We start from the raw sequence: 25,105 nt of genomic DNA, 5'->3' as shown, positions 1-25,105 counted from the left end.
CAAAGTGCATCATCATTGTTTTATTAGGATCAATTTTCAAATCATGTTCACTTGATAGCCTATTGATCAAATCAAGATCAGTGCTGAAGAGATTTTGTGCCTCAGCACACTCATCGATTTCAAAGTGCATGTATAATTGTATGTCATCAGCATACGCCTGTATTTTACATTTCTTGATGGACGATATAATGTCAGTAGTATAAATGATGAACAATATAAGTCCCAAAATGGAACCATGTGGTACTCCTGATAGAATATCAAGAGGTAAGTAGTGATGACCATCAACAACAACTTTTTGAGATCGACCAAGTAAATAAGACCAGATGAGAAATAAGGCAGCACTATCAAAACCATAATATTTGAGTTTCATGCAAATCAGCTCATGATTGATGGTATTGAATGCTTTCGAAAAATCTAGTAGTACCAGAGTGCTAATCATTCCCTTATCAAATCCCCCAACAATATCTTGTGTGACAGTAGCAAGAGCTGTAGCCGTGCTAAAACCCTGCCTAAAACCACATTGCGATGATGATAACAGATTATTGGTATTGAAATATTCATTAATTTGTAAATAAACTCTTTCAAAAATTTTACTCATGGTTGGAAGTATACTGATAATTCTGAGATCAGAATAACTAGCTGGATCATTATTCTTGTGAATGGGTTTCCCAATGTCCATTTTCCACAAGTCTGGAAAATATGAATATTCAAAACAACAATTGATGATATGTGTAATATATTTACCTATAAATGGGCTACAAAGTTTCAACATTCTGATTGAATTATTATCAAACCCTGAAGCTTGACTTTCAATATCATTCAGGATTTCATAAATAGCTTCTTCAGTAGCGAATCGAAATGAGAAGTTATCTTGCCTGATTAAATAATTATTGCTATAAAATTCAATATTTTCATCACAATTATTAGAAACATTTTGTACGAATTGGGCAAAATAGTTGTTTATTTTATCGGAATTCGAGAGGTGATTGGGTAATGGATATTGTTTTTTTGAACGAACATCGTATCAATTTTGTTGTCTATGAACTTGGAATATCAAGAGATGGAATTGTGGATACTGAGTGTTTTTGTTTTAGAATATTGAAGTTGAGGTTGGAACATCTTTCAATTCATGTATTTGCTTGAATTAATTGGAATTATTTCATGGCTATTTTCCATATTTGACAATAACATGGAAAGTTTGGAAGAACCTGTTGGTAAATGTTAGAAAATGGGTTTGTGTCTAATACTTACATTAGATGGAAATCAAATTGTAATACAGGAGATTATCACAACGAGATTAATTTTGAGAAATAGGTGTCGGAACAGTTGATCCCCAATTAGCCGTTAAAGGGCGTTGTGGTGATCATAAAGGTGACCTTGAAGGCTAAGGTTGTTTTTAATATTAATCCCCGCACTGCGCATTAACTTCAGGTTATATTGGAACTTTTTAGCTGGTAGCGTATCCTTGGAAAGTATTTTAGTATTCAAATGAAACAAGAGTTGATTTTTGTTTTGTTTCTAAAAGGGTAAAAACTCCAATCGAAAATGAAATGATAGATAAATAAATACTTAGAAAGACATTTCATTTATGAATTCATTCATATGGTTCGCCACAACATACAGGTAATGAAAGTAATCTTTTTTTCTTAATTGCTCTCAATTCTAGCCACTGTTCTTGATTTGGAACATACATTTCTGCTGGCATCAATTCATCTTTCTCACTTTCGGAAGACAATTCTGGATCTGAAAAAAACCGATATTTATTATACAGCTGCATGTACTCGATATCATTTGAATCGAAAAGAAAATGTTTCCACAAAAAATTAGTTTTACACATTTTCAAACTGTTGATTCTTAAGTATATTGGTTTGACAGAAGTCACACCAATGAATTTTTTCAGTAATTACATTCCGTAGAGGCGTCAAATGATGAAGATTGGTAATGATATTACTGGAGTTTTATCCCGACACCAAACCTTTATTTCAACACCTCGACACGAGTTTCGATCACCAAGTGACCATCTTCAGGAGGAAGATTAAACTGAATATACATACAATGTCTCCTTTTTCAGTTTGTGAAAATCTTTTTCATCATCATTATTAGTGAAATTATAAAACAACGATAAAAATAAAAACAACAATAAGAATTAATTGGCGTTCCGTGGCGACTTCATTGATTCGTGTTTCCTTATTTATACCATAGATATCTCTGCTAGTTATAGTCGTAGTAACTAATATAGTAATTCTTAAAGCTATCGGCGAACTCAAAGGCCAAACAAACCAATACAAAGAAATAATGCCGCTTCGAATTAGTCCACGTGGACTGAAGAACTGGCGGTTCGTATACAATAATTTTTACTAACTGAGTTTTATGATTGGCTGAAGAATCATAAAATCAAATTTGAAGTCATGTTACGGCGACCAATCAAATATAGCGATGAGTATCGCCGTTGTGTCGTCAATGTTCAGTTCAGAACTGATCGCGATTCGAGTGTTGTAATTCGATATTGGTGGAGTTATAATAACTTAAAATTTTGTTATTTGTTTAAAATGTGGCGTCCTTGGACAAGTACTAATGGTAATAAGGAGTGTGATAACAACGCAAACTTTTTTCTGTGTAGTGATTCCAATAGCGTTGGTGAACAATGCGAAAAAGAAATACCATCAGTGAATGAGATTCGGATGCATTTGAATATTGAAACACAGAGAGTATGTTTAATTGTATATATTAATCTACATATTAAGTTTGGTTTCGAGGGAAAAAAACTATTACAAGCAACATCAGATTGGATCGAAATTCCTTTCTCAACTGTACGTAAAATAGTCAAAAACAAACCTTATGAATGCAAGACGCGATGTGATGCGGGGTTACCAAAACCTTTAGATGTTCATCTAATAAAATCTTCCGGCCATAACTTGAGCTGTTATGACAAAACTCTTCAGAATTGGATAAAGAAACTAGGATTTAGATTTGAAATAATAAACAAACGTCAAACAGTTATGGAAAGCAAAAGAATAGTGGATTTGCGTAACAAATACTTAGAACAAATAACTAAATATAGACAAGAACAACGGCAAATTTTCTATTTGGACGAAACTTGGTATGACATTATCGACACAGTTACGAAAGGGTGGACTGGTGGTTCGAAAATATGTACGCCTAACATGCCTGCAAACAAAGGATCGCGACTAATCATTGTACATTGCGGAGGAAGTAAAAGATGGGTTTCGAATTCTTTGAAATTATGTGGAAAAAAACTGTAATGTTGTTTATCATAAAAACATGGAAGCTAATATTTCTAAGGAATTGTTTGAAAACACATTGGTCCCTTTGGATGCGAATAGTGTAATAGTTTTTGGCAACGCTTCCTATCATTCGCGACAGTTCATCAAAGAACCGAATAAAAATTCGTGGAAAGATGAAATACAAAGTTTTTCAATGGATAGCAATTTGTATTTTGAAGATAACTATACCAAAAACCAACTAGTTGAAGTTTTACAGATAAAAACATTTGAAAAAGTGTACGCCCTTGAGAGTATTGCTGAAAAGTATGGATACACCATATTGAAACTTCCCCCCTATTTTTGTGTTTTATATCCCATCGAGTTGATTTGGGAAAAATTGAAAGAAAGCATCAAGTGTAAAAATAATTTTCCATAATTTAGTAAGAAGGTGATAAAAAGGAGACTGGCAGAAAAGGATCAAAAAAGAAATTTTAGTCGAAAAAGGCTATATGGAGACATTTCCATATCAATGGTGGAAATAAATTCATCATTGATTTAAACGACGACAGTGATAGTGAAACGGAGAATATGGAGGATGAATTATCATAAAGCACACAGGTATATTTATGTAAAAATAAGGTACCTAAATCTAGGTCTATTAAACGCATAACTTAAAATTTCACATACACGTAAACACACACACCCATTTAAAAATATAGGAATATATTTACACACATACACATATATATCTACAAACATAAATTCACAATGAGTTGTTTGTGAGGTTGTCATCCAAGAATTCTTGATAACTATAATAGCACTTATCTATTAAAATGTTTTTTATGACTGCCTGAAATTTTATGTCGCTTCTAATTCCTTTAACTTCAGTTGGTAACTTGTTGAAGCAAGTAATGGCATTGTAGGTACTGAGGAGACTTCTTAAAAAGTGTCATTCTATGTTGGGGAATTTTAAGAAGGTCACCATTACGTGTATTATAGTAATGATGATAGATATATAATCAGAAATGATTATTGAATAACAAAATTAGTTAGATCCCTAACTATTTTATTAAAGGGGACCTGCTGGAAGATAGGGTGCAACTATATCCTTTATTTGAACTATACCTGCGTCCTAATTATCTTAAATTAATTTTACGATGTGGCCTTATGTAATAGATAGGTGAATCCGATAATTAGAATATTATTTCAACAAGCTCTATAGTATACTATTAGGTATTGGTCCACCATCGTTATTAATATTCCATATTTCACGTGCGTCTAATGTTCCTCATATCTTATTTTCATAGATCTTTTAGTCTGTCCATAATATTTTGCATCAAGTCCTTACGTTCAATTTCGTAAATTCCAGACTTTTCCGAATTTTCGACTTTATCTTATGGACTTCCCCAAAAGGCTCTGTAGTATATGACCTGTTTTAAAAACCATCTTCATACCTAGTTCCTTGAAAATCTTTCCAAAGTTACTCGTATATTGGTGGTATGAAACTGAACAACAGGAGGGAACGGCTATGGGTTACCCCCTTGAACACGCCAATAAAACTGTTGAGAAAGCAGAAAAGACAATGACTGCCTCTCCTGCCTTTTACCAAACGTGAGGGGCCCTAGAGCATCGAAGAGGAAGCTCTATGCAAAGTTTATATACCAGCGTGGAAAAACGTTGTTAAAAACAAAAAGCTGTAGCTAAAACTTGCAACAATCCAAAGAACAACAATAATCAAGATGTGTTGTAAATAACTAATTGATTAGTTTTTTAATATGGATTTTCATCAAGTATCGGCCAATTCTAATAAATTAAGGTGTGTTGTGTTTACCGAACCATATCCACAGATGGTGATGCCGTCATAGTAGGGTTTCCGCTGATAGAACTCTTAGTAAGAGAAAGAACGGAAATGTTTTTCCATGGTATATCGAAACAATTTGCTAGAGAAACTTTTCTGACGAAATGAGATGAGATGAATCAAATGGAAAGGAAAGCGATAAGAATACCATTGAAATACCGAGACCATATTTGATGCAACAAACATTATGACGTCCCTCATCTCTGGAGAAAAAGGATGGCGAATAGCATATAAAACCATAAGAGACATCATAGAAACTAAAGAAAAAGAGGACAGAGAAAAATTTGGAACAGTAAATGTACAGTACAATGAACAGTAAAATGTTATTCAGCAGGCGAGGGAATTAGCGGGGTATACAGGATTTGCACCCAGCGGCCTGGAAGTCTCCGGACTGTCGTGTGAGGCAAGAACTTTGCACGGCGCTATACAAATTTTCCCTCTGAGTCAACATTGCAGTCCTCAAAATTTTTCCCGCATAATTTCGGAGAATTCGGAACACATCCTTTACTTCCTCCGCAATGCACAATGATTAGTCACGATCCTTAGTTTGCAGGCATGTTAGGCGTACATATTCTCGAACCATCAGTCCACTCTTTCGTAACTGTGTCGTGAGTGTCATACCAAGTTTCTTCCAAATAGAAAATTTGCAGTTATTCTTGTCTCTATTTAGTTATTTGTTCTAAGTATTTGTTACTCAATTCCGCTATTCTTCTGGTTTCCATAACTGCTTGACGTTTGTTCATTATTTCAAATCTAAATCCTAGTTTCTTCATCCAATTCTGAAGAGTTTTGTCACAGCTGCTCACGTTATGGTCGGAAGTATTCAATTTTTTTCTTATGATTTCAGTTGAAGGAATCTCATTGCTTTTGTAACAGTCGTTTAATGTTTTTTTCAATGATTTCATTAGAATTCGCCTTTGAATTCGCCGCTGGCTTTAAGAATTACTATATCTGTTACTTCGACTATACCCTTGATGATATCAACATTCAAAACCTATTTCTACATCCCTAAATAAAGTGAAGATATAAACTAATTTTTTATACTTACCTGGTAGCTTCCTAGACTTCTTTTTCATCATTTTTATTCTTTCTCCAGGTCGCCTCAACAATAGTTTACCTACCCCTTCACATCGTTTCAATACTTCATTTTTGAGTAATTTTTTCCGCATCGGATCCGTTACATAATGAGAATTGTCCAACCATACTACAACATATCCAAAATCATGAAGTAACTGAAGTGCACCGTCTTCACTGAATCTGATTTTATTCACATAAATATGGTCCAGCCAAGATTCACATATTAATGTCAATATCATATTTGTTACTGAAGGATCGTCTGTAGCTTGCAGTACGGGAACTAATATTCGATCTAGAAAAGTTGGGGTTAGAGAGCGATCAAAGTTAATTAAATCAACTACCTAGGTACGTAGTGACAAACGAACTTGGATTTTCAGGTTTTGTATTCGACTGGGGTTTTCTCCAATAAGAATGGCATGGAAATATCATTTGAAGATTGGCCGAACAAATTATTTTGCAGACAGTTGCTAAATTACTAACACATTCCTTCGGGATATCCTGAAATCATTTCATTTCTATTATAGAATGAAGTTATCAGTTACATAAGAGGCCATCCATAAACTACGTCACACGAATTTTAGAACCTTCAGACCCCCGGCCTTGTCACGGTTTGTCACATTTTTAGAACCCCCCCCTGATGTGACGTCATACATTTTTCAAACTTATGCATGGCATGTATTTGAAAATAATTAAAAGGAAACAGTTATTTTAATTTCTTTTATTATTATTATTATTGAATAATCTTGAATTGAATAAAATCAACATGAAATCAAACATCTCTGATAACGAAAAGAAAAAACGATTAGTTAGGAAACAATAAGCGACTAATTACGTTAATTAAAGATAAAAAACTTGATCATCTTATGTCCACGGGCTTTGAAATATGTTTGAAATATGTTTTTCCGTTAACCAGCTGTCGCACCCCTACGAACGACAACCCTCAGGAGTCGAAACTTGTGCGAGCGAAGGACTAACGAGGTCTTACCTTTTAACGTGTGATTCCTAACACAGGACCCGATAATTGAAAATCGAATTCCTTCAGAGTATCATTCCTCAAACTAGGCTGAAGCGGACTACTAACAACAGTTTTGTCATCGCCCCATCTGCCTGTGAACGAGGTAACCAACCGCATATTCGAATTTACTCCAAATTCCTCGTATAAGGAAAGAAAACTGTACATGAAGTAAGTGGGCATACTTGAATACTGTCTATAAATCAAATAATCGGAAATCATCGACTTTATGTTGATGATAGACACTACCTTGCATTAACGAGTTGCCAAACAGTGGTCAACGAAAATCTATTGCGACAGTTGTAACGCCAACAGCATATGCAGGAATAACTTCAGTGAAAAATCCTGCACTGACACCTGTCGGATATAATTAAACGACCTTCGTGGTATTAGCCAGGGAAATAGTTGTTTTCTGGTAGGTGTTAGTCCATTAACATACAGTGTAGGGTGTTAAGACTGGCCTGAAAGAAATATTCCTTTGCATGATTTGATTTATAGCCAGTCTTCAAGTATGCCCACTGACTATACAGTGTCACCGATAAAGTCCGCATCAAATGGGAAACTTTTTTATTTATCGTTTTATGTGAAATTTGATTTTGGCAGTAGATTCTGCTTAAGAAATGATGTCAAATGGCGTCTACAAAATAGGTCACGTGATTTCCTTAACCTGTCAAAATTGACATTTAAAAAAAGAAACATCGAAAAATGACATTATTCTTCAAAATATCCAAAAATATCAAAGGATAAAAACATTTTCTTTTGTAATTTTATACCCACACACCAACTTTCAAACCCATAATAAGTATTTTATATTTTCACTATTTTTCCGCATTCCTGCTTTTTCTACTTATCAAAATTTAAGCACACCTGTACTAAATCATTTATTTTAACTAAACTCATCACCGAATTTCTTTTTTTGTAATATAATAATATTTTAAGAGCCTCTTTGATGTTAAAAACAAATTTTGAAAAATAAAAGTTGTCAAACTTGATGCAAAGTTCATCTAGTTTCAACGGGGCTTTCCAAACTATACAGTACTTAAGTTTTTTAATGAGCAAATGGCCTCACAATATGAATTAGAACAAAACGGAACATTAGGAAACAATATCTTAGAGTGTTTATTGTTTTTTTAACAAAAAATACAGTGGAATTTAATCTTAATTAAAAGGAACTGAAAATAAACATGTACCTATACCTAATAGCAAAAAAACACGAAAAAAAGACTCACGACATTAAATACACTACATTTCTGTATGTCTTCCATCGCGTTCTATGCAGATAATTGTCCTTCTTGATACATCTTTTATTGAGTTGCTGATACTCACAGGGTTTATGTTTAAAATAGAGTTTCTAATAACAGTTTCTAGGTGATTCACGTCACGAAAAGGTCTTTGTTTATAAACGATTTGTTTTAAGTAACCCCACAAGAAAAAATCTAGTGGGGTTAAATCTGACGACCTAGGCGGCCATATTTGCTCCATATTTCGCCCAATAACTTTGCCCCTAAACATTTCTAATAGTTTCTCTTTGACTTGTCTTGAACTATGAATAGGAACCCCGTCACATTGATACCACAGACTGTGTCTTATTTCAACCGGCATATTGTCCACTATATCACTGATCTCAGTATTTAGAAATTGCAAATAATCCTGAGAAGTTAAATTGTGTCTAAAAAAGAATGGTCCCATTACCTGATTATTTAAAACACCGCACCACACATTTGTTTTAAATGAATATTGGTCCCGACATTCTATCACAAAATGAGGATTTTCCTGAGCCCTCCACCTACAATTCTGAGAACTGAATACGCCGTTCGATGTGAAGGTAGCTTCGTCGGTCCATAGGATTTTGTAAGGAAATTTTCTGTTTAATTCTACTTCTCCTTGGTACCAGAAAGAGAAATCTAGTCGAACATCGAAATCTCTTTCCTTTAAGGTATTTATAAATTTGGGTTTGTAGGGTTTGAATTTATTTTTATGTAAAATTGCTCTCACGCTTTCTCTTTTAACGCCAGTTCTATCTACAATATTGGTAATACTTGATTTTCCCTGTTCGATAACATCCAGGCAGACAGCCAACTGAACCTCATCATTATTGCGTGATGGATTATGACGTTTTTTAAAAGTATTTTCAACTGAACCAGTCAGTTTGAATTTTTTTAAAATCCTACTTACAGTGGATTGCTGTACATGTCTACCAGGATGTCTTGCGTTAAAAATATCAGCCACTTGTCGATGCAATGTGTTTTCACCACAAATTAGCACAATTTCAATTTTTTCTTGTAAAGATAACATATTATTTTAATTTTCATACATTACATTGAACTAACGGGCATTAATTTATTCAGTGACAGTGACGTTTTCTAAAACACATTATGTAGTTTCATATTTTTTCACAGCCTACCCAGTTTTTTTAGGTAAATGTAAATACTATGAGTTTTTTTCTTTTAATGAATGGGCTTCAAGAATCACGAAATAATGTTTCCTAATGTTCCGTTTTGTTCTAATTCATATTGTGAGGCCATTTGCTCATTAAAAAACTCAAGTACTGTATAGTTTTGAAAGCCCCGTTGAAACTAGATGAACTTTGCATCATGTTTGACAACTTTTATTTTTCAAAATTTGTTTGTAACATCAAAGAGGCTCTTAAAATATTATTATATTGCAAAAAAAGAAATTCGGTGACGAGTTTAGTTAAAATAAATGATTTAGTACAGGTGTGCTTAAATTTTGATAAGTAGAAAAAGCAGGAGTGCGGAAAAATAGTGAAAATATAAAATACTTATTATGGGTTTGAAACTTGGTGTGTGGGTATAAAATTACAAAAGAAAATGTTTTTATCCTTTGATATTTTTGGATATTTTGAAAAATAATGTCATTTTTCGATGTTTCTTTTTTTAAATGTCAATTTTGACAGGTTAAGGAAATCACGTGACCTATTTTGTAGACGCCATTTGACATCATTTCTTAAGCAAAATCTACTGCCAAAATCAAATTTCACATAAAACGATAAATAAAAAAGTTTCCCATTTGATGCGGACTTTATCGGTGACACTGTATGTGATGAGAACTGTGTATTCATGTTATTTGCAGGTACAAAAAATGTGTACGAATGTTCGAAATGGCCTCCATTTTCCTGACTACACATTTGGCACCGTTTTAAAAAGAAAAACCAAATTCTTTGGAAGATGATAGGCTTCTGACGAAATCGATTTGCACCTCCGAAGATTCGATGCCTCAGTTGTTGTTCGCCAATTATTTCAACAGAATACACTCTCTTTCATAAAACACGGAAAACGAAAAATAATATGGCTAAGATCTGGACTTCTGGCTGGCTGAGAAAAAGTGCATCTGGGCCCCTTCCAATCCACTGTATAGGGTACAGACCGAAAAGATATTCCCTAAATTCGTTATCGAAATGAGCTGGAGCTCAATGTTGTGAATACCATATATTTTGCCTCATTCCTAATTTTACCTCTTCCAAACATTCTGTTAAATCGAAGAACTGTAAGTTACTTGCGCCATTTGAATTATTTGGAAGTAATACTGGTCCTATTAAATTCTTATTCAAAATGTCTTCCCAAACATTGACTTCAAAAGTCTTTTGGTGATGAGTCGTTTGTTTTGCGTGAGGGTTTTTTTTCGTTCCATTTGTGTGCTGTATAGTGAATCGTGAACTGTTTTAGGTAATAGTAATCCGGTCAATCTAGACATTGGGAGGTACATAAATTCACAAGCTGCAAACGCGTGTAATTGTTCAAACATAGTTAAAAATAAGATTTCAAAATTCCGAATGATTGCGATGCCTGGAAAAAAATTTATTCGAGGTCAAAGGTCAAAAATCTGGAAAAAAAATTGAAAACTTGCATAATAAAATACAGTGTGTAACAACGAAAATTTAACAGAGCCGTTTTTGAATACAAAAAGTAAGATTTTTAAAGAAAGACGGACACGTCGATTTCTAATTAAAGGGGGGCACCTTTAAGACTAATCAGATTTTTTGTAGTATGCATCCCCTCGGAGGGGTGCGTCCGACGACCCTTATTTAGATAGGGAAATTAGGTCGAGTGGCACCTTGTTTTAAAGGTCTTTCGAATACCTTCATATCTCTGTTAAAAGAAAATGTTTGTAACGATTAGTTTTCGAGATACTTTGAAGTTAAAATTGCCATGTTAATAATACATTAGACAGACCACTCGGTAACTTGTATGCCTAGATAAGAAAAATTTCGAGCAGTTCTTCTTATCAGTTCTTTGTTAAATAAAATCCCTTTTTTTAAATCAATACCCACTCCTTTTCTTCAAGTTTTCATTAGTACATCGTTCGATTGTTTTGTTTAAACGGGTCGTGTATTGTTATTTGTTTAAAAATGGCTCACACTACTGCTGAAAGGGTTTCAGTTATTGCTTTATTTCTTGGCAACGACCAAAATGCTGATAGAACATCAATTTTATTTAACGAGCAAAACCCTGGTAAACACCAAAGCAGAAATTACATTCTGGATTTGGTCACAAAATTCAGGGAGACAGGTTCGGTTTTGAATAAGAAAAGAAATGTTCAGAGAAGGGTAGTGAATGATGATAATGCGATTGGAGTGATTGGTCAAGTCATCGCCAATCCCAGGTTAAGTACCAGAGGTTTATCAGCGATGGCCGGAATAAGCCATATGAGCGCATGGAGAATCCTTAAAAACCACAAATTCCATTCTTACAAAATCAAACTTGTTCATGATTTTAACCGAAAACAGGAGTTTTGTAAGGGCATGAGTGAGATATTAATGCAAAATCCCAAGCTGCTTTATAACATCTGTTTTTCGGACGAAAGCTCATTTTATTCAAATGGTTGCATGAATCGTCACAATTGCCGTTATTGGTCGGATGAAAACCCAAGACGATACGCAGAAATACATACCCAACATCCCCAAAAGTTGAATATCTGGGCCGGAATATTGGGCAATCATATTATATGTCCATTTTTCATTGATGGAAATTTAACCGGTGATTCTTATTTACAACTTCTTGAAGAGGCAATACAACCTCGTATAGTTGAGATAATTGAACAGGATCCAAGATGTCAAGATGAATTTATCCATTTTCAACAAGACGGTGCACCACCCCATTATGCCCAGCAGGTTCGAAATTTTTTGAATAATCATTTTGAAGGACAATGGATTGGCAGAAGAGGTCCAATTGAATGGCCAGCACGATCACCAGATTTAACACCACTGGACTACTTTTTGTGGGGATATTTAAAGTCTAAAGTTTATGCTACACAGTCAGCCAATTTGGATGAATTATGTCGTAGAATTATTGATGAATGCCGAGCTATAACTCCTGAGATGTTGAATAATGTAGGAGCAAAATTCGAACAAAATCTTTATTGTTGCATGGAGCAAAATGGGGCACAGTTTGAACATTTACTCTAAATTTCCTATGTGAGTTACCCTTATTAGGTGTTACTTTTTTTGTGTGTGTTTTAAAAACAATTATTAGGATTTATTAACCCTAAAACAGTTTTTTAAACTTTTATGTCATCAGAATTCAAGGAAATCAGCAGGTTGTATTCGTTGTGTAGGTAAGTTTTTAGTATGATTCACTTTTTTATCACAAGCATAAAATATTCACGTCAAAAGGCAACCTTCATAAGGAGGTAATAGCAGGTTGTCATAAAAAGCAAACATCAATTTTTTTTTATGAAAGTTCTGAACGTAAATTGTACCTTAAAAACAATTTGATTTATTTTAAAAAGAGTTGAACTCAATAAAAATACCTTTAAATCTTAAAATTATCTCGAAAACTAATAGTTACAAAAATTTTCTCTTAACAGAGATGTAAAGGTATTCGAAAGACCTTTGGAACAAGGTGCCACTCGACCCACTTTCCCTATCTAAATAAGGGTCGTCGGACGCACCCCTCCGAGGGGGTGCGTACTACAAAACATCTGATTAGTCTGAAAGGTGTCCCCCTTGAATTGAAAATCGACGTGCCCGAGCTTTTTTTAAAAATCCTACTTTTTATATTCAAAAACGGCTCTGTTAAGTTTTCGTTGTTACACACTGTATATTAGAAGGGTTGGAAATTGTAAAAGCGATTGAAATTAAAAAAAAGTAAACATTTATTCATCTGAGTCATAACCTTCAAATTCTTCTTGTCGTTCTTCTTCTAGGTTTTCTTCTTCTTCTTGATCTTCTTCTTCTTCTTGATGCTCATCCTGGGTGTAGGTAAACTGCGTCAAGAGTGACGTATCGCATGTTTCCTCGTTGGTATCAAATGAATCCTCCACTATTGGTGATTCAGCATTAGAACATGACTGGCCTTGACAATGTGTACATGCCAGAGAACACAACAGTCCAACTTTTTTACCACCACATTTAGCGCTGCATCCTTTTTTACAGTTGCAAAAAATTGTGTTCAGCAGTTTTTCCGGCGCAGGTGGGAGTAAAGTCTGAATCGGTTCTAATGCATTATCGACCAACTTCCAACCCAGTCTTTTGGGTCTAGCTGATAACCAAGCCACACTTGAACCTGGTAATATACCCGGAAAAGATGTTGATGAGCAGCAACTGAGGTTGGAGGAAGACAAGCTAATTGCACCTGTTTCTTATTTTTAGTGTTTTTTACGAAACATGCATATCGATACTTATCTAAGCAGGCGGTTTTTTTTGGAGCTTTGTACATAGGAAGTAGAAACTGAATCCCGTTGGTGATAATTTCTTGTTGAGTCAAATTACTTTTTTGAAAACTTCAGCACATTGAACTAAATATTGTTTTTCAAACATTTTAAAGACTGTTGTTTTACCCCTCATGTAAAATGAAGACGTCATATCACAGCCAGTTATTGCATGTAAAAATAGTACATGATTTTTACTCTTTGCAAAAGTAGATAAACTTTTTGACGAATATATTTCTGTTTGACTTTGAGCTTTTCCTGGCTTTAGAAAGAAAATAGTTTTTTCAAGTGGAGTTCTAGCAGTAAGAAGTACGAGTAAGTCTACACCTTCACCAACAATAATAGTTGTATTTGTCAAATTAAATTGCTCTATAGCTGTTTCAATAATCAGTACGTCGGCATCGTTATTAGCCTGTTTAACCAATATATTTTCGCCAATAAACTTAGTGGTAGTAATCTTTTTATTATCCTTCTCCTGTTTATCCTTTGAAAGCATAGTTTATGATTCACTATTTTATAGTTTAAAAACCTCACTCTGTGACATTCAACATGGTTTCTTCGCTAAACGTTCCATCGAAACAAATTTAGTCATTTACACCGAATATATCTCGAGTGCACTGGACATCCGTGAACAAGTTGATTCACTGTATACTGATTTCAGCAAGGCTTTTGACAAGGTTGATCATAACATACTCGAAACTTGCTGGAATTGGTGTACAGGGCGATCTTCTTAGGTGGCTGTCCTCTTATGTATTTAATCGTAGTCAACTTGTTAGCATCAATGGATTCAAGTCGACGCCCTTCGTGGTTATCTCAGGGGTACCTCAGGGCTCACACCTGGGTCCACTGTTGTTTTTAGTATTCATAAATGACATACAGTCTTGTTTCCTTTATTCTAATATTTTGTTATATGCGGACGACTTGAAAATATTTAAAAAAATTACCTCTATAAGAGACTGTTTAAAAATTTAGGAAGACCTTGCTAGATTTGTAATATATTGTGATATGAATAAGCTGAAACTCAACGTGGAAAAAAGTAGATGTATTTCGTTTTATAGAAATCATTCACCCATATTGTTTCAGTATTTGTTGAATAGTATTGCATTAAATAGAGTAGAATATATCAAGGACCTTGGAGTATACTTTGACACAAAATTGAATTTCAATCGCCATGTTGAATATGTCATAAATAGAAGCAACAGAACACTGAGTTTCTTCAATAGAATGTGCAGAGACGTCAACAACGAAGCCGCTATTAAAATTATCTATTATGCATTTGTTTATAGCAAGTTGAATTTCGCTAGCATTATATGGAATCCTTGCTATAATACATTCAAATTGCGTTTAGAACGACTGAAAAATAGGTTTGTTAGACATCTCCATTACCGAATCACTAATGTCTATGTAACTCACGGTATTATTCAAATCCGTAACTATTATAACATTCAGCCTCTAGAGCAACGGAGAATCACTTCGGATCTAGTGTTTGGCTATAAAATTTTAACGAATCTTATTGACTCACCTGAGTTGATAGCAATGATGTCCTTTCATGTACCCCAGAGAAACACAAGGAATAAATATTTATTAGCTACTTCCACATATAACACCAATGTGGGGAAAAACTCTCCAATAAATAGAATTACAGACTCATTCAACAGATACTGTTCCAATTTGGACGTTTTCTCCATGTCCTTACAAATGTATAAAAGTAACATAAGGAAAATATTCAATTTTTAATCATTTATGTTTTAGATTAAGCATTTAGATCATTTACCTGTTGAACGCCAGTTTTGTTAGCACAATCTGTATTTTAGTGGATACTTGTTTGGGTTCTTTTACCTGTATGTGTCCCGAATTTAGAATAAATAAATAAATAAATAAATAAACATTGAAATGAACCAAGATTTGTTGTAAGTATTTGCAAGAAATTTCTGTTGACTGGTAGGAACTGTCATAACTTCATCAAATAGAATATCGGAAGATGAAGATGTTGCTGAAGTTCGGCAAGGCATACTTATGCATATAATGACGATTACAACTTTTTGACTCGTCGTATCTCAGAAACGGTGGCTCTAAGAAAAAAAAGTATTGAAACATTTTTTGTAGAGAATTTTATGATCTACAATTTTTATTTTTATTTCATGATAAAATTTACCGTTTTCCTGAAAATCGCGAAAAACCAATTTTTTTCGTGATTTTTGACCTTTGACCTCGAATAATTTTTTTTCCAGACGTCGCAATCATTCGGAATTTTAAAATCCCATTTTTAACTATGTTTTTAACAATTACACGCATTTGCAGCTTGTTGTAAATTTATGTACCTTCACTCATATTTTTTAGTCTAACTTGACCGGACTATAGGGAAAAAAAATCATCTGTTTGGTGAATTCCGATTGGGATATTTTTCGCATAACGCTTTGCAGCTGCTGCACTTTCCCCTTGGCATTCACCTGTGATTACCAGAAATACAGATAATCATCTGAAACCTTGTTTAAGCCTGACCAAACTTACCCAGAATTAAATGCATATCTGCCATTTCTGCAACCGTATAAACCATTGTAACAGAAAGTTCCATCACATATTATTTAATAATTTCGATGAGTTTTTTCTAATCGATTCAGTCTTTTTTGAAAGATCAATTGTTTTTCCTGCATCGTAGAAGAATATTTATATTTACCTTCAGTTTTTGTAGATTGACTTTCACTTCAGAGACAAGCTTGGCTCTCATTAAAGCACAAACTTCTACATGCACTCCCAGGCCTCCTTTTTCAATTTCGACATTATGATCACTCATTCGCAGATTATTCATCTGGCTAAGGCAGTTCACAATATCTCCATGAGTCAGAGTGAAAAATTCTGTCACATTCCACGTATTGGCAATTTTCTTACTCCTGTTCATAGCCCAAAGTCTTGTTGTGTGTATAGAATGATCTGAAAATGTAACTATTCAAATTTCATCCTTCATGAACACTAAATGCAGTTATTTCATTCCACTTAATCTTCAGGTTTTGGTTCAAAATTTATTATTAAAATCAATCAAAAGTATAATATACACTGAATGGAAATAGTGAAAAAAAAACATTCGTTTTGAGGACATGAGTTTTTGGGTTCTCCCAGATTTATTACAGCCAGGGCCGTAGCGAAAAGAAAAACCAGGGGGGGGAATCCAAATTTTCCCAACTCCACCAGCAAAATTCCCCAACTTTCGAAGAAATGAAAGCCGAGGGATTAGTTACTACTATAATATATTAATTTTCTTACTTAGCTAACCAAATATTGGCTGAATGCTTATGCCCGTTACGGTATGCACAAACAAAAATAAATTTTGGTGATTATGAAAGTAATAATGGGAATTATTCTATTTTGAATCAAGGTCCTTGGTCTTCCACCATACCTAACATGTATAGGAATATTCAATACAAATGAAAGGAAACAACACTTAAATAATATTGTGCTTATTATTTTCTACTATTATTTTTTCTATCTTCACGGTCCGAAATTTCCCAACTTCTCCAAGTCGAAAAAACAGCAAAAAGTTGGGAATTTTGTAAAATCGTCACTTCAAAATTTGTGGACTGTTCAGGGCTGTTTTCTTACTTGGGAGAAATTAAACTTTTTTGAAGATTTCAAACTACTAAGAATTCTCTTCAAGTTATACATATTGGGAAATCCCAACCTTCTCCTGGTTCTTTCCCTTTTCTTATTACCTCTCCTTTCCTTTTCTCTCATTTTTACTTTTTTAATTTTTATTTATTTTCTTACTATTATTTTCGTCTATGGCCCAAAATTTCCCAACTTTTTCCCAAGTCTAAAAAGCAAGGGGGGAGGTTCCCCCCCCATGGCGACAGCCCTGATTACAGCAAAACCTTCGACTCACAGAAAATTGTTATACAAATCATTAATATGATTAACTATAGTTTTAAATGGTACTTATTAATTTTGAGCTGCTTATTGATACAACAATGGAAATGGATACGTGGACTATTCAAAAAATGAGGTGAATTTTCAAATTTCGCGGGCTAAGTATATTCGGTAAGCGTTTTTTTTATTTGTTCATAATGGTACACTCTCATGTCTTTCCCAGTAACTTCGAGAAAATCAAAATTAAATTTGCAACACAGTTATTCAATGCCACCATTTCGAAAGCCTTAAAAATGTATGTTGAATTTGAAGTCCTACCTATGCTACTTCAGGATTTTTTGAAAAAATTAACGAACTTTTCGACATATTCAACTATTCTTGATGCACAGGCTCAAAAAAATGTAATATTGCAAATCAATTTTTTAAAAGACTCTTTGAATACTTATATTCAACAGTCTCAAAATTGTAAATAAAGAAAATCAAAATGTTATGAACAAAGAACCTTATATTCAGTTTTTCATTAAAACAACGATGAAAATAAAGACAACAATAAAAATTTTTGCATTTGCTTTTTCTGCTGCAGGAAAACCTGGAAAAACCTGCAGCACCACATCATCTGAAGATCTTGATCTACCAATGTCCTCTTTCTTATACAACAAAATTGTGGGGTGTCTCCAGAGGCTTCAATAAATTCAATACATCGCCAGGACACGATTATCGTCAAACTTAAACCAGTCCCTTTCGTAATAATGACCAAATTCAACGCCAGAACCACAGTGAACAATGACTGCATGAGTATTATAATAGTGGTCTGCTAGCCTGAAGTTTCGAACCTTCGTAAGAGTTTGGTGCTTCCGTCAGAGGTTGAGTCATGTTTGAAGATCATCCGTGTTATTATTAGATTGACTGGTGCCTCAGCTATACTTGTTTCCTTAAAACAGTCAGTTAGTTTGCCGCATGTTTGCAATACAGTCGATCATCACCTGTTAAAAATTCCATTTTCAGATGATTTAACAATAAGCTTTGCACGGACTGGTTATTAGTCATATTAGGAAAAGCTAGATGAAGTTCCAGAAATTCGCTACCTCTTGAACATTTACTACAAAGTAAACAAGTGAGGATTTTTCCAGCAAAAGATTTACAAACACAAGACGAGATGGACTGTACGGAATCATTGATTTTGCTATTGTTTTGCTCACGAAGAGTATTCAACAAGAACCCCAAGAACTCGGAACAATCCTCTTGTCATTCTAACGAGTATCTAGTGGACTTCAAAGACTCCAGGAAATCGGTTGGAGGGAAAGATGATACCTTCTTACGAAACTGCAGCTGCATGAACAGGTGTTTGAGTTTGATGAATAAATAGGAAACATTTCCGTTCTCGTTCATCATTGAAACCTCGGAAATTCTTTGTCATGAACAACACTTGTAAAATGCTATTCATGTAGCAAGTGTTTCCTAAATTATCCAATCCAATTTTTTTCTCTAGATTTTCAGGAAAACTCTACTGATTCGTAAGGAAGAACACGTTTCACAGAAAATCTCCATAAGAACCATTTCTCAAGCTGCAGTCGATCCTTCCAAGTGAAGAAGGGTTTCGTAGAGGGATCGATTCGGCTCTTACTTCATGAAGCTCTTCCACTGAAAGGGAACCAGTTCTACGAGGACTGCAACTCATATTTGGGGGGCAAGAATGACCTGAGTCCACTGACCGCACTGACCGCAGGTGGATCAATCACTTGTGAATTAACCTTGATAGGAGAATGATGAATGTTCACATATCTCGGCTTGTTTCGAAGAGGTTTCAGTTCCGTACTGAAATTAGGGCAATGCATGGTCTCATCAAAATTATGTGAAGGAGGAATGGTTCCCAAGGCCGAAGCAGCATTGCCACGTTGAATAGCAATACTAATTCTTTCTATTAAAAAAGAGGTAGAACGGTGATCTTTCGTTGCTTGGCCTATTCTCCTTCTGAGTTCATGAACGAATAGCAGAGACTCCGGGCCATAAACACCAAAAGTTTAAACCGCTACTGGGTGGAACAGATTGTTGTTACCAAGATTTTGGTATTTTTTTCTTTTCAATTTCTCGCCAGACAATGCTGCAGTTCCAGCAGACTTCGAACTTCCGGCTAGATGGGAAGCCGCGACCGTGTCAACGCAAGTGAAGTCCCAAAGTGAACAAAGTGAAATTTGTAAATGGTTTTAAAATCTCAATAAATGCATTGCTACAATTATGGCCAGTGCTAGAAGGAAACAAATTTTCATTTTTATCAACAAGAAGACCTTCCATCAATTTCACAATGGAGAAGAAAATCCACAACGAATTGCCATTCTTAGACGTTTTGGTGAAGGGGACCGACACTAAATGGGAAACATCTGTATACCGAAAACCCACTCACACGGAACAGTATCTGAATCACGAATTTAACTACCATCAACCTACCAATAGAGGTATCGTCAATATTCTATTAGACCGTGCTTTTGGGCTCTTTAATACGATAGAAGGTCTCGAAAAGGAACTAGACATCATCAAAAATGATCTTCAATGGAATGGCTACTCCAGAGAGATAGTGAAACAGACTTTTTGCTAAAAGACAGCAGAAGCATCGCAAGGAAAAGAAGCCGTCACAACCAGTGCTTGCACTTCCCTACAACAAAGGATTATCGAAAAGAATAAGAAGAATTGGATCCAAGTACAACATAAGAACCTATTTTACATCTGGGAACAGTATCCGTAACATCCTCATGAAAACCAGGCCACCAAACGCGAACTGCGACTCCAAGAATTGCATTTACCGGATACCCTGCGAGTGCGGAGAATCCTACATCGGTAAAACTAAGAGGCCATTGAAAGTTCGCATTACCGAGCACAAGAAACACACAGAGCGAGAAGAAACCAGCAAATCAGAAATAGCAGAGCATGTTTGGACTCATTAAGTTTTCATAATACCTCGTCACGTGTTTCGATCACCAAGTGATCATCTTCAATATGAAGATTAATATTTCTCTTGAAGGTGATCACTTGGTGATCGAAACACGTATCGAGGTGTTAAAACAAGGGTTTGGTATCGGGATAAAACTTCGGTAATAGTCACTGAATAACATAGTTTGAAATCATCTATCAATATTTCTTGAATGTTAACATTTTTGTATAATTTACCTAATCGGTGAAGGACAGGAATCTGTTCAACTAATGGTAGTTCGTCCAGAGGAGCACCAACTATCCAATCTATCGTGGTTTCACATTGATTGCATAGCATGACTAGATCTTGTAACAGATTGGCAAATAGTTTTCCAGCATCTGGATTACAGGTTGTTTTAGCAGCGACAACCGCCAAGCGAAAATTTTGATCCCAGGATGTTGAGGTCACATGAACACCGAGAGCATCTGCTAAATTTGCTAGAGATGATAGTACAACAGCAGAAACATCAGCTGAAAATTAAGTCGTCATTCTATATAATACGTATATCATCGATTACTATAAGTAGTTTATATGCTAGTATTGAATCTATATGGTTTTTGGTTAACCCTAACCTTCACAGCTGGCGGACTATTAGTTTGTGGGATAGAATATTCTGAATGAAGCAACTTTTGTCAGTTTGAAAAAAGGGATAAAAAGAAATTGTGTGTGTTGATGAAGCATTGCTTTTTGGCGAGAAAAAAAAACGGTGAAGCAGGCTTGTCTTTATAAACATTATTCGGACCGTTAAGAGGTGGTTTGCTAAATAGATCAGGGTCGATAATTTTTGAAACCGAAAAAGTAACAGTAGGATGAAACTCAATAGAAAAGGAGGGAAATATGATAAAAATGAAAGGAAAAATAAATTACGGGCGATCTGGGTTGGGAAAGTGGGGTGTGTTTTTGAAGGAAAAAAATGGTTTATCTCTCGATTTCCGGCAAAACTACAAATTCTATGGAAAAAAGTTGAATGGCAAAGTTGTAGGTAATAAAAAGATCTACAACTTTTGTTGTTACAATTTTTTCACTAAACTTCAAAATGTATGTAAAAAATTGAAATAACCAAGTTTTAGCTTTTTTATTTTTATCTTTTTCAAAAGAACATTTTTTCTACGAAATTTGGTGAAAACTCACTTTTTCATGTCCCAAATAAAGTGTAATTTATTTGATTTGAAATATTCATTTTTTCACCTTATTTTGACTTAATATCAAAAACCCTAATTTTCAATTGAAAATTCTCGCGTCAAAATATCAACTTTTTTCAAAAAGTCGGTGTGCTTTTTGTTCGTTGAAATCTCTACTTTCTTATGGTGTAAAAAATTACATTACTATAGTAAATGGTCTCAGAAAATGTAATAAATCGAAACAAATCGAATTCGATTTTTTTTAATCATTATGTATAATTTCATCAAAAAAATGTGATTGCTGCATTTTTATCCAGTTAAAAAGTTCATTTATTGAATTCTAATTATATTCATGTCACAGAAAATCTCATAAAATATAAATATACATGTAAATCGTACTATTGAATTTAGATTCTTCATTCTGATTACGTTATTAATTATATTTTTAAAAACGTTGATCTTGTTATTTATAAATACCTTATCTTGAATTTTAATCACTCAAACACCAATTTTTGTCTCTTTGATGGCATTTCGTCATTGTTAGATTCGACAAACCTTTCCAATTTTAGTTGATCTTTTAAATCTTTAAGACCATCACCTTCTTTGTCTCCAATATTATTTCCAGTCTACATTGATTCTTCATCGACAATTTCATCTGAATCATCAACTTCCTTGAAGGTTTTTTCTTCCATATTGAAGCAATTTTCAGAACCATGACAATTTGAGCATAAATTTGTGCATTTCAAACCGTGTTTTCGATCGCCACATCCAGTTTCACAGCTGCAGCAAATAGTTTCGAGCAATACTTCCGGAATTCATTCCTTTTCTGTAAATTTGGGCATAATTCCCCGTTGATGTTGCTTCCAGCCCCAAGCTGTTGCTGTCATTTTGTTACCCAACCAAGTTTGAAGCTGATAAGATCCCTATAACAATGTTGCTCCGCTGCTCCTTCTCTGGGTGGGAGGTTTGCCAAAGTGAAAGATGATTTAATTTTTGCCAATTTATATTTTTGAAATCTTAATTGATTCAGTGTTATTTTTTCATTTCTCCATTTATAAATAGATTTGATTACTTGTAATCCATTTTTAATATCTTCTTTACTTGCATCTTTCCAATAAAAAACATTGGTCAAATTTGACAATTTTTTAGCGTCTAATGATGAATTTACGAGACTTTTCTTTTCTTTTCCGGCAAATCCACATGTTGTATGGCAACCGGAAAAACAATGCAGAAATGGAACAATATATTTTTGAAGATTTATTTTTGAAACTACTAGACGTGAAAAATAGATCCCTTGCATTTCCAAAACCATTTCCATTTGAGAAGTTAAATATCATGATTATTTAAATTTAATTGATTTAAAAGGACCAAAAGATCAATATGTAGTAAATAAGGCCCAGACCCTCCTAGCCCCTTCCCCACTTCTATATGAAATACCTTTCAATATGCTAAAATTTTCTGCAATAAATAGGCACCTACAAATATTATTTAAAGAAGATTCTAAAACTTTCTCAAAATATTGTAGATGTTTTTATCGACCTTTTTTGGGTATTTGTTACCTTCCATAATCTAAACAATATAAAAATTATAATGGAGAACTTCATACAAGTGTACATAGAGCCTTATTCTAAGAGACGTAAGCTAAAAGAATCAGCGTATATTCTCATATCTGGAGAGAATTGTATTCCGAATAGCTCCTTAGAAATAGACCGTACTTGGCTACCCATTTTGAAAAAAAATTCGAATAGTAGCGAAATGACAACAGACTGATATCGGAGAGCACCTTGTATTACATCCAATTTTTCAGTTGTCAATCAACAACATTGACATAATTTCATATTTCAAAACTCCTTTGACATCTGTCGAAGAAGTAAAGAAATAAATAATCGAAAAGGAATAACTCCCAGTATATTAGAACTTTTTGTCCATTTCTGGACAAAAAAAAAAATTCCTTCATATTTTTTCATCTGAACTTTTTATATTCCAAAACTGATACTAACCATTCGGTATGAACTGAGTTATCCATTCTCTTAAATATTGACTTGATTGAGGTGGGCGAGCTGACAATGGACACGTTGCCCACCATAATATCACGTGTTCTAGATAATTTCCAACTTCTCCCCATAAAACCTGTTCATAGTACTCTGTAACTTTTGATCGAGCTCTTGAGCTAATCTTTGGCTTGCCTTGAAATAAGAAAGAATACTGTAAACAGGAGCATCCTAAATGGAAAAAGATATCATAAAACTAAACAGAATGGTTCGTAAGGAAGCCTTTATCTTCCACAGCCAAATATTTACCTGAACTCGTTTTTTTAATTCCATCATCTCCTAACATGGCTGGAGCTTCTCTCACAGTGACTGCAAGTAAATCCAATACATTTTTTTCTTCATAGGAAATCAGATCTCTCAAATTTGAAAAACTGTGACTGTCACTAATATTTTCAGACTTGTCCTTCACGAAATTATCGGATATTTCAGGGGGAGACATGTGCTTCGTTAAAGTGCTAGAGAAATGAAAATTAAAAAAGTTTTACATTAGATAGTCTGTTCTTTGGAGAACCTTCACGAATTACAGACGAAATCAGTCATCTTGCATGTAAAGCGAGCTCAATAGGAATTTGAAAATATATTCATTACTTTTCTTACCTCAAAAAACATTTGTTAGAGAAACAACATCAAATAACTACCTATACATTTGAATAGCGTTAGTGAAATAGATAGAGAAGAAGTGATTTCTGAAATGCTTGAGCGTCAAAATCGTGCATCAAACCTCATCATGTTGAACATTAATGAATCGCAATTAAAGACTTAGGCTGAAAGAATCTCACAAGATACAGAAACTGTTAAAAAAGTTCTTGAAAATTGTAATGTAAATAAAAATAATTTGAAACTGTTCAGATTAGGGAAAGCATTAGCAAACAGAACCCGTCCTATCGAAGTTATATTACAATCGCCAGACGATGCAAAATATGTCCTTAAAAATAAGCAACTCTTAACAGTCCCAAGTATAAAAATATTTAGCGATCAGACTAGAGCTCAGCGAGAGTACTATCAAAGGTTTAAATCAGAATTGCAAAACTTGATTGAAAACGGTGACAACTCAAAAACAATAAAATATATGAATAACAAACCTATGATTGTCAACAAAATTTGGAATAATCCTTCAAAAAAGTAGAAAATAATTCTAATATACAATTAAACACTGACATTATATACCTAAATATTCAAAGTCTTCTTAAAAACAAAGAAACAACCCAAAAATTATATTACTAAGTGAATCCCGAATAACCAATGATATTGAAGAAAGTGAACTGAA

General features: G+C 34.2%; 1 protein-coding gene across 2 annotated transcripts in view; it reads right to left on the bottom strand.

Moving 5' to 3' along the window:
* Positions 1 to 1,566: 1,566 nt before the first annotated feature.
* Positions 1,567 to 25,105, bottom strand: part of LOC111516838 (uncharacterized) — a 29,625-nt gene continuing 6,086 nt past the window's right edge. Inside the window, exons 4-10 of one of the 2 annotated variants that reach the window (XM_074170153.1) lie at positions 24,088 to 24,293; positions 23,788 to 23,973; positions 20,864 to 21,136; positions 16,518 to 16,771; positions 6,498 to 6,657; positions 6,131 to 6,451; positions 1,567 to 1,743 (exon numbers count right to left, since the gene is read on the bottom strand). In XM_074170153.1, coding sequence (XP_074026254.1) covers positions 1,595 to 1,743; positions 6,131 to 6,451; positions 6,498 to 6,657; positions 16,518 to 16,771; positions 20,864 to 21,136; positions 23,788 to 23,973; positions 24,088 to 24,293 — 1,549 coding nt within the window. In that variant the 3' untranslated portion in view covers positions 1,567 to 1,594. The remainder of the gene's footprint in view (positions 1,744 to 6,130; positions 6,452 to 6,497; positions 6,658 to 16,517; positions 16,772 to 20,863; positions 21,137 to 23,787; positions 23,974 to 24,087; positions 24,294 to 25,105) is intronic. The other variant, XM_074170154.1, reaches the window with a different exon arrangement.

The sequence above is a fragment of the Leptinotarsa decemlineata genome, unplaced genomic scaffold, assembly GCF_025532065.1.
Source record: "Leptinotarsa decemlineata unplaced genomic scaffold, Ldec_3_MD MMD2_P_RNA_scaffold_7, whole genome shotgun sequence".
Taxonomy (NCBI): Eukaryota; Metazoa; Arthropoda; class Insecta; order Coleoptera; family Chrysomelidae; genus Leptinotarsa; species Leptinotarsa decemlineata.
This window is presented reverse-complemented; position numbering and strand designations above follow the sequence as displayed.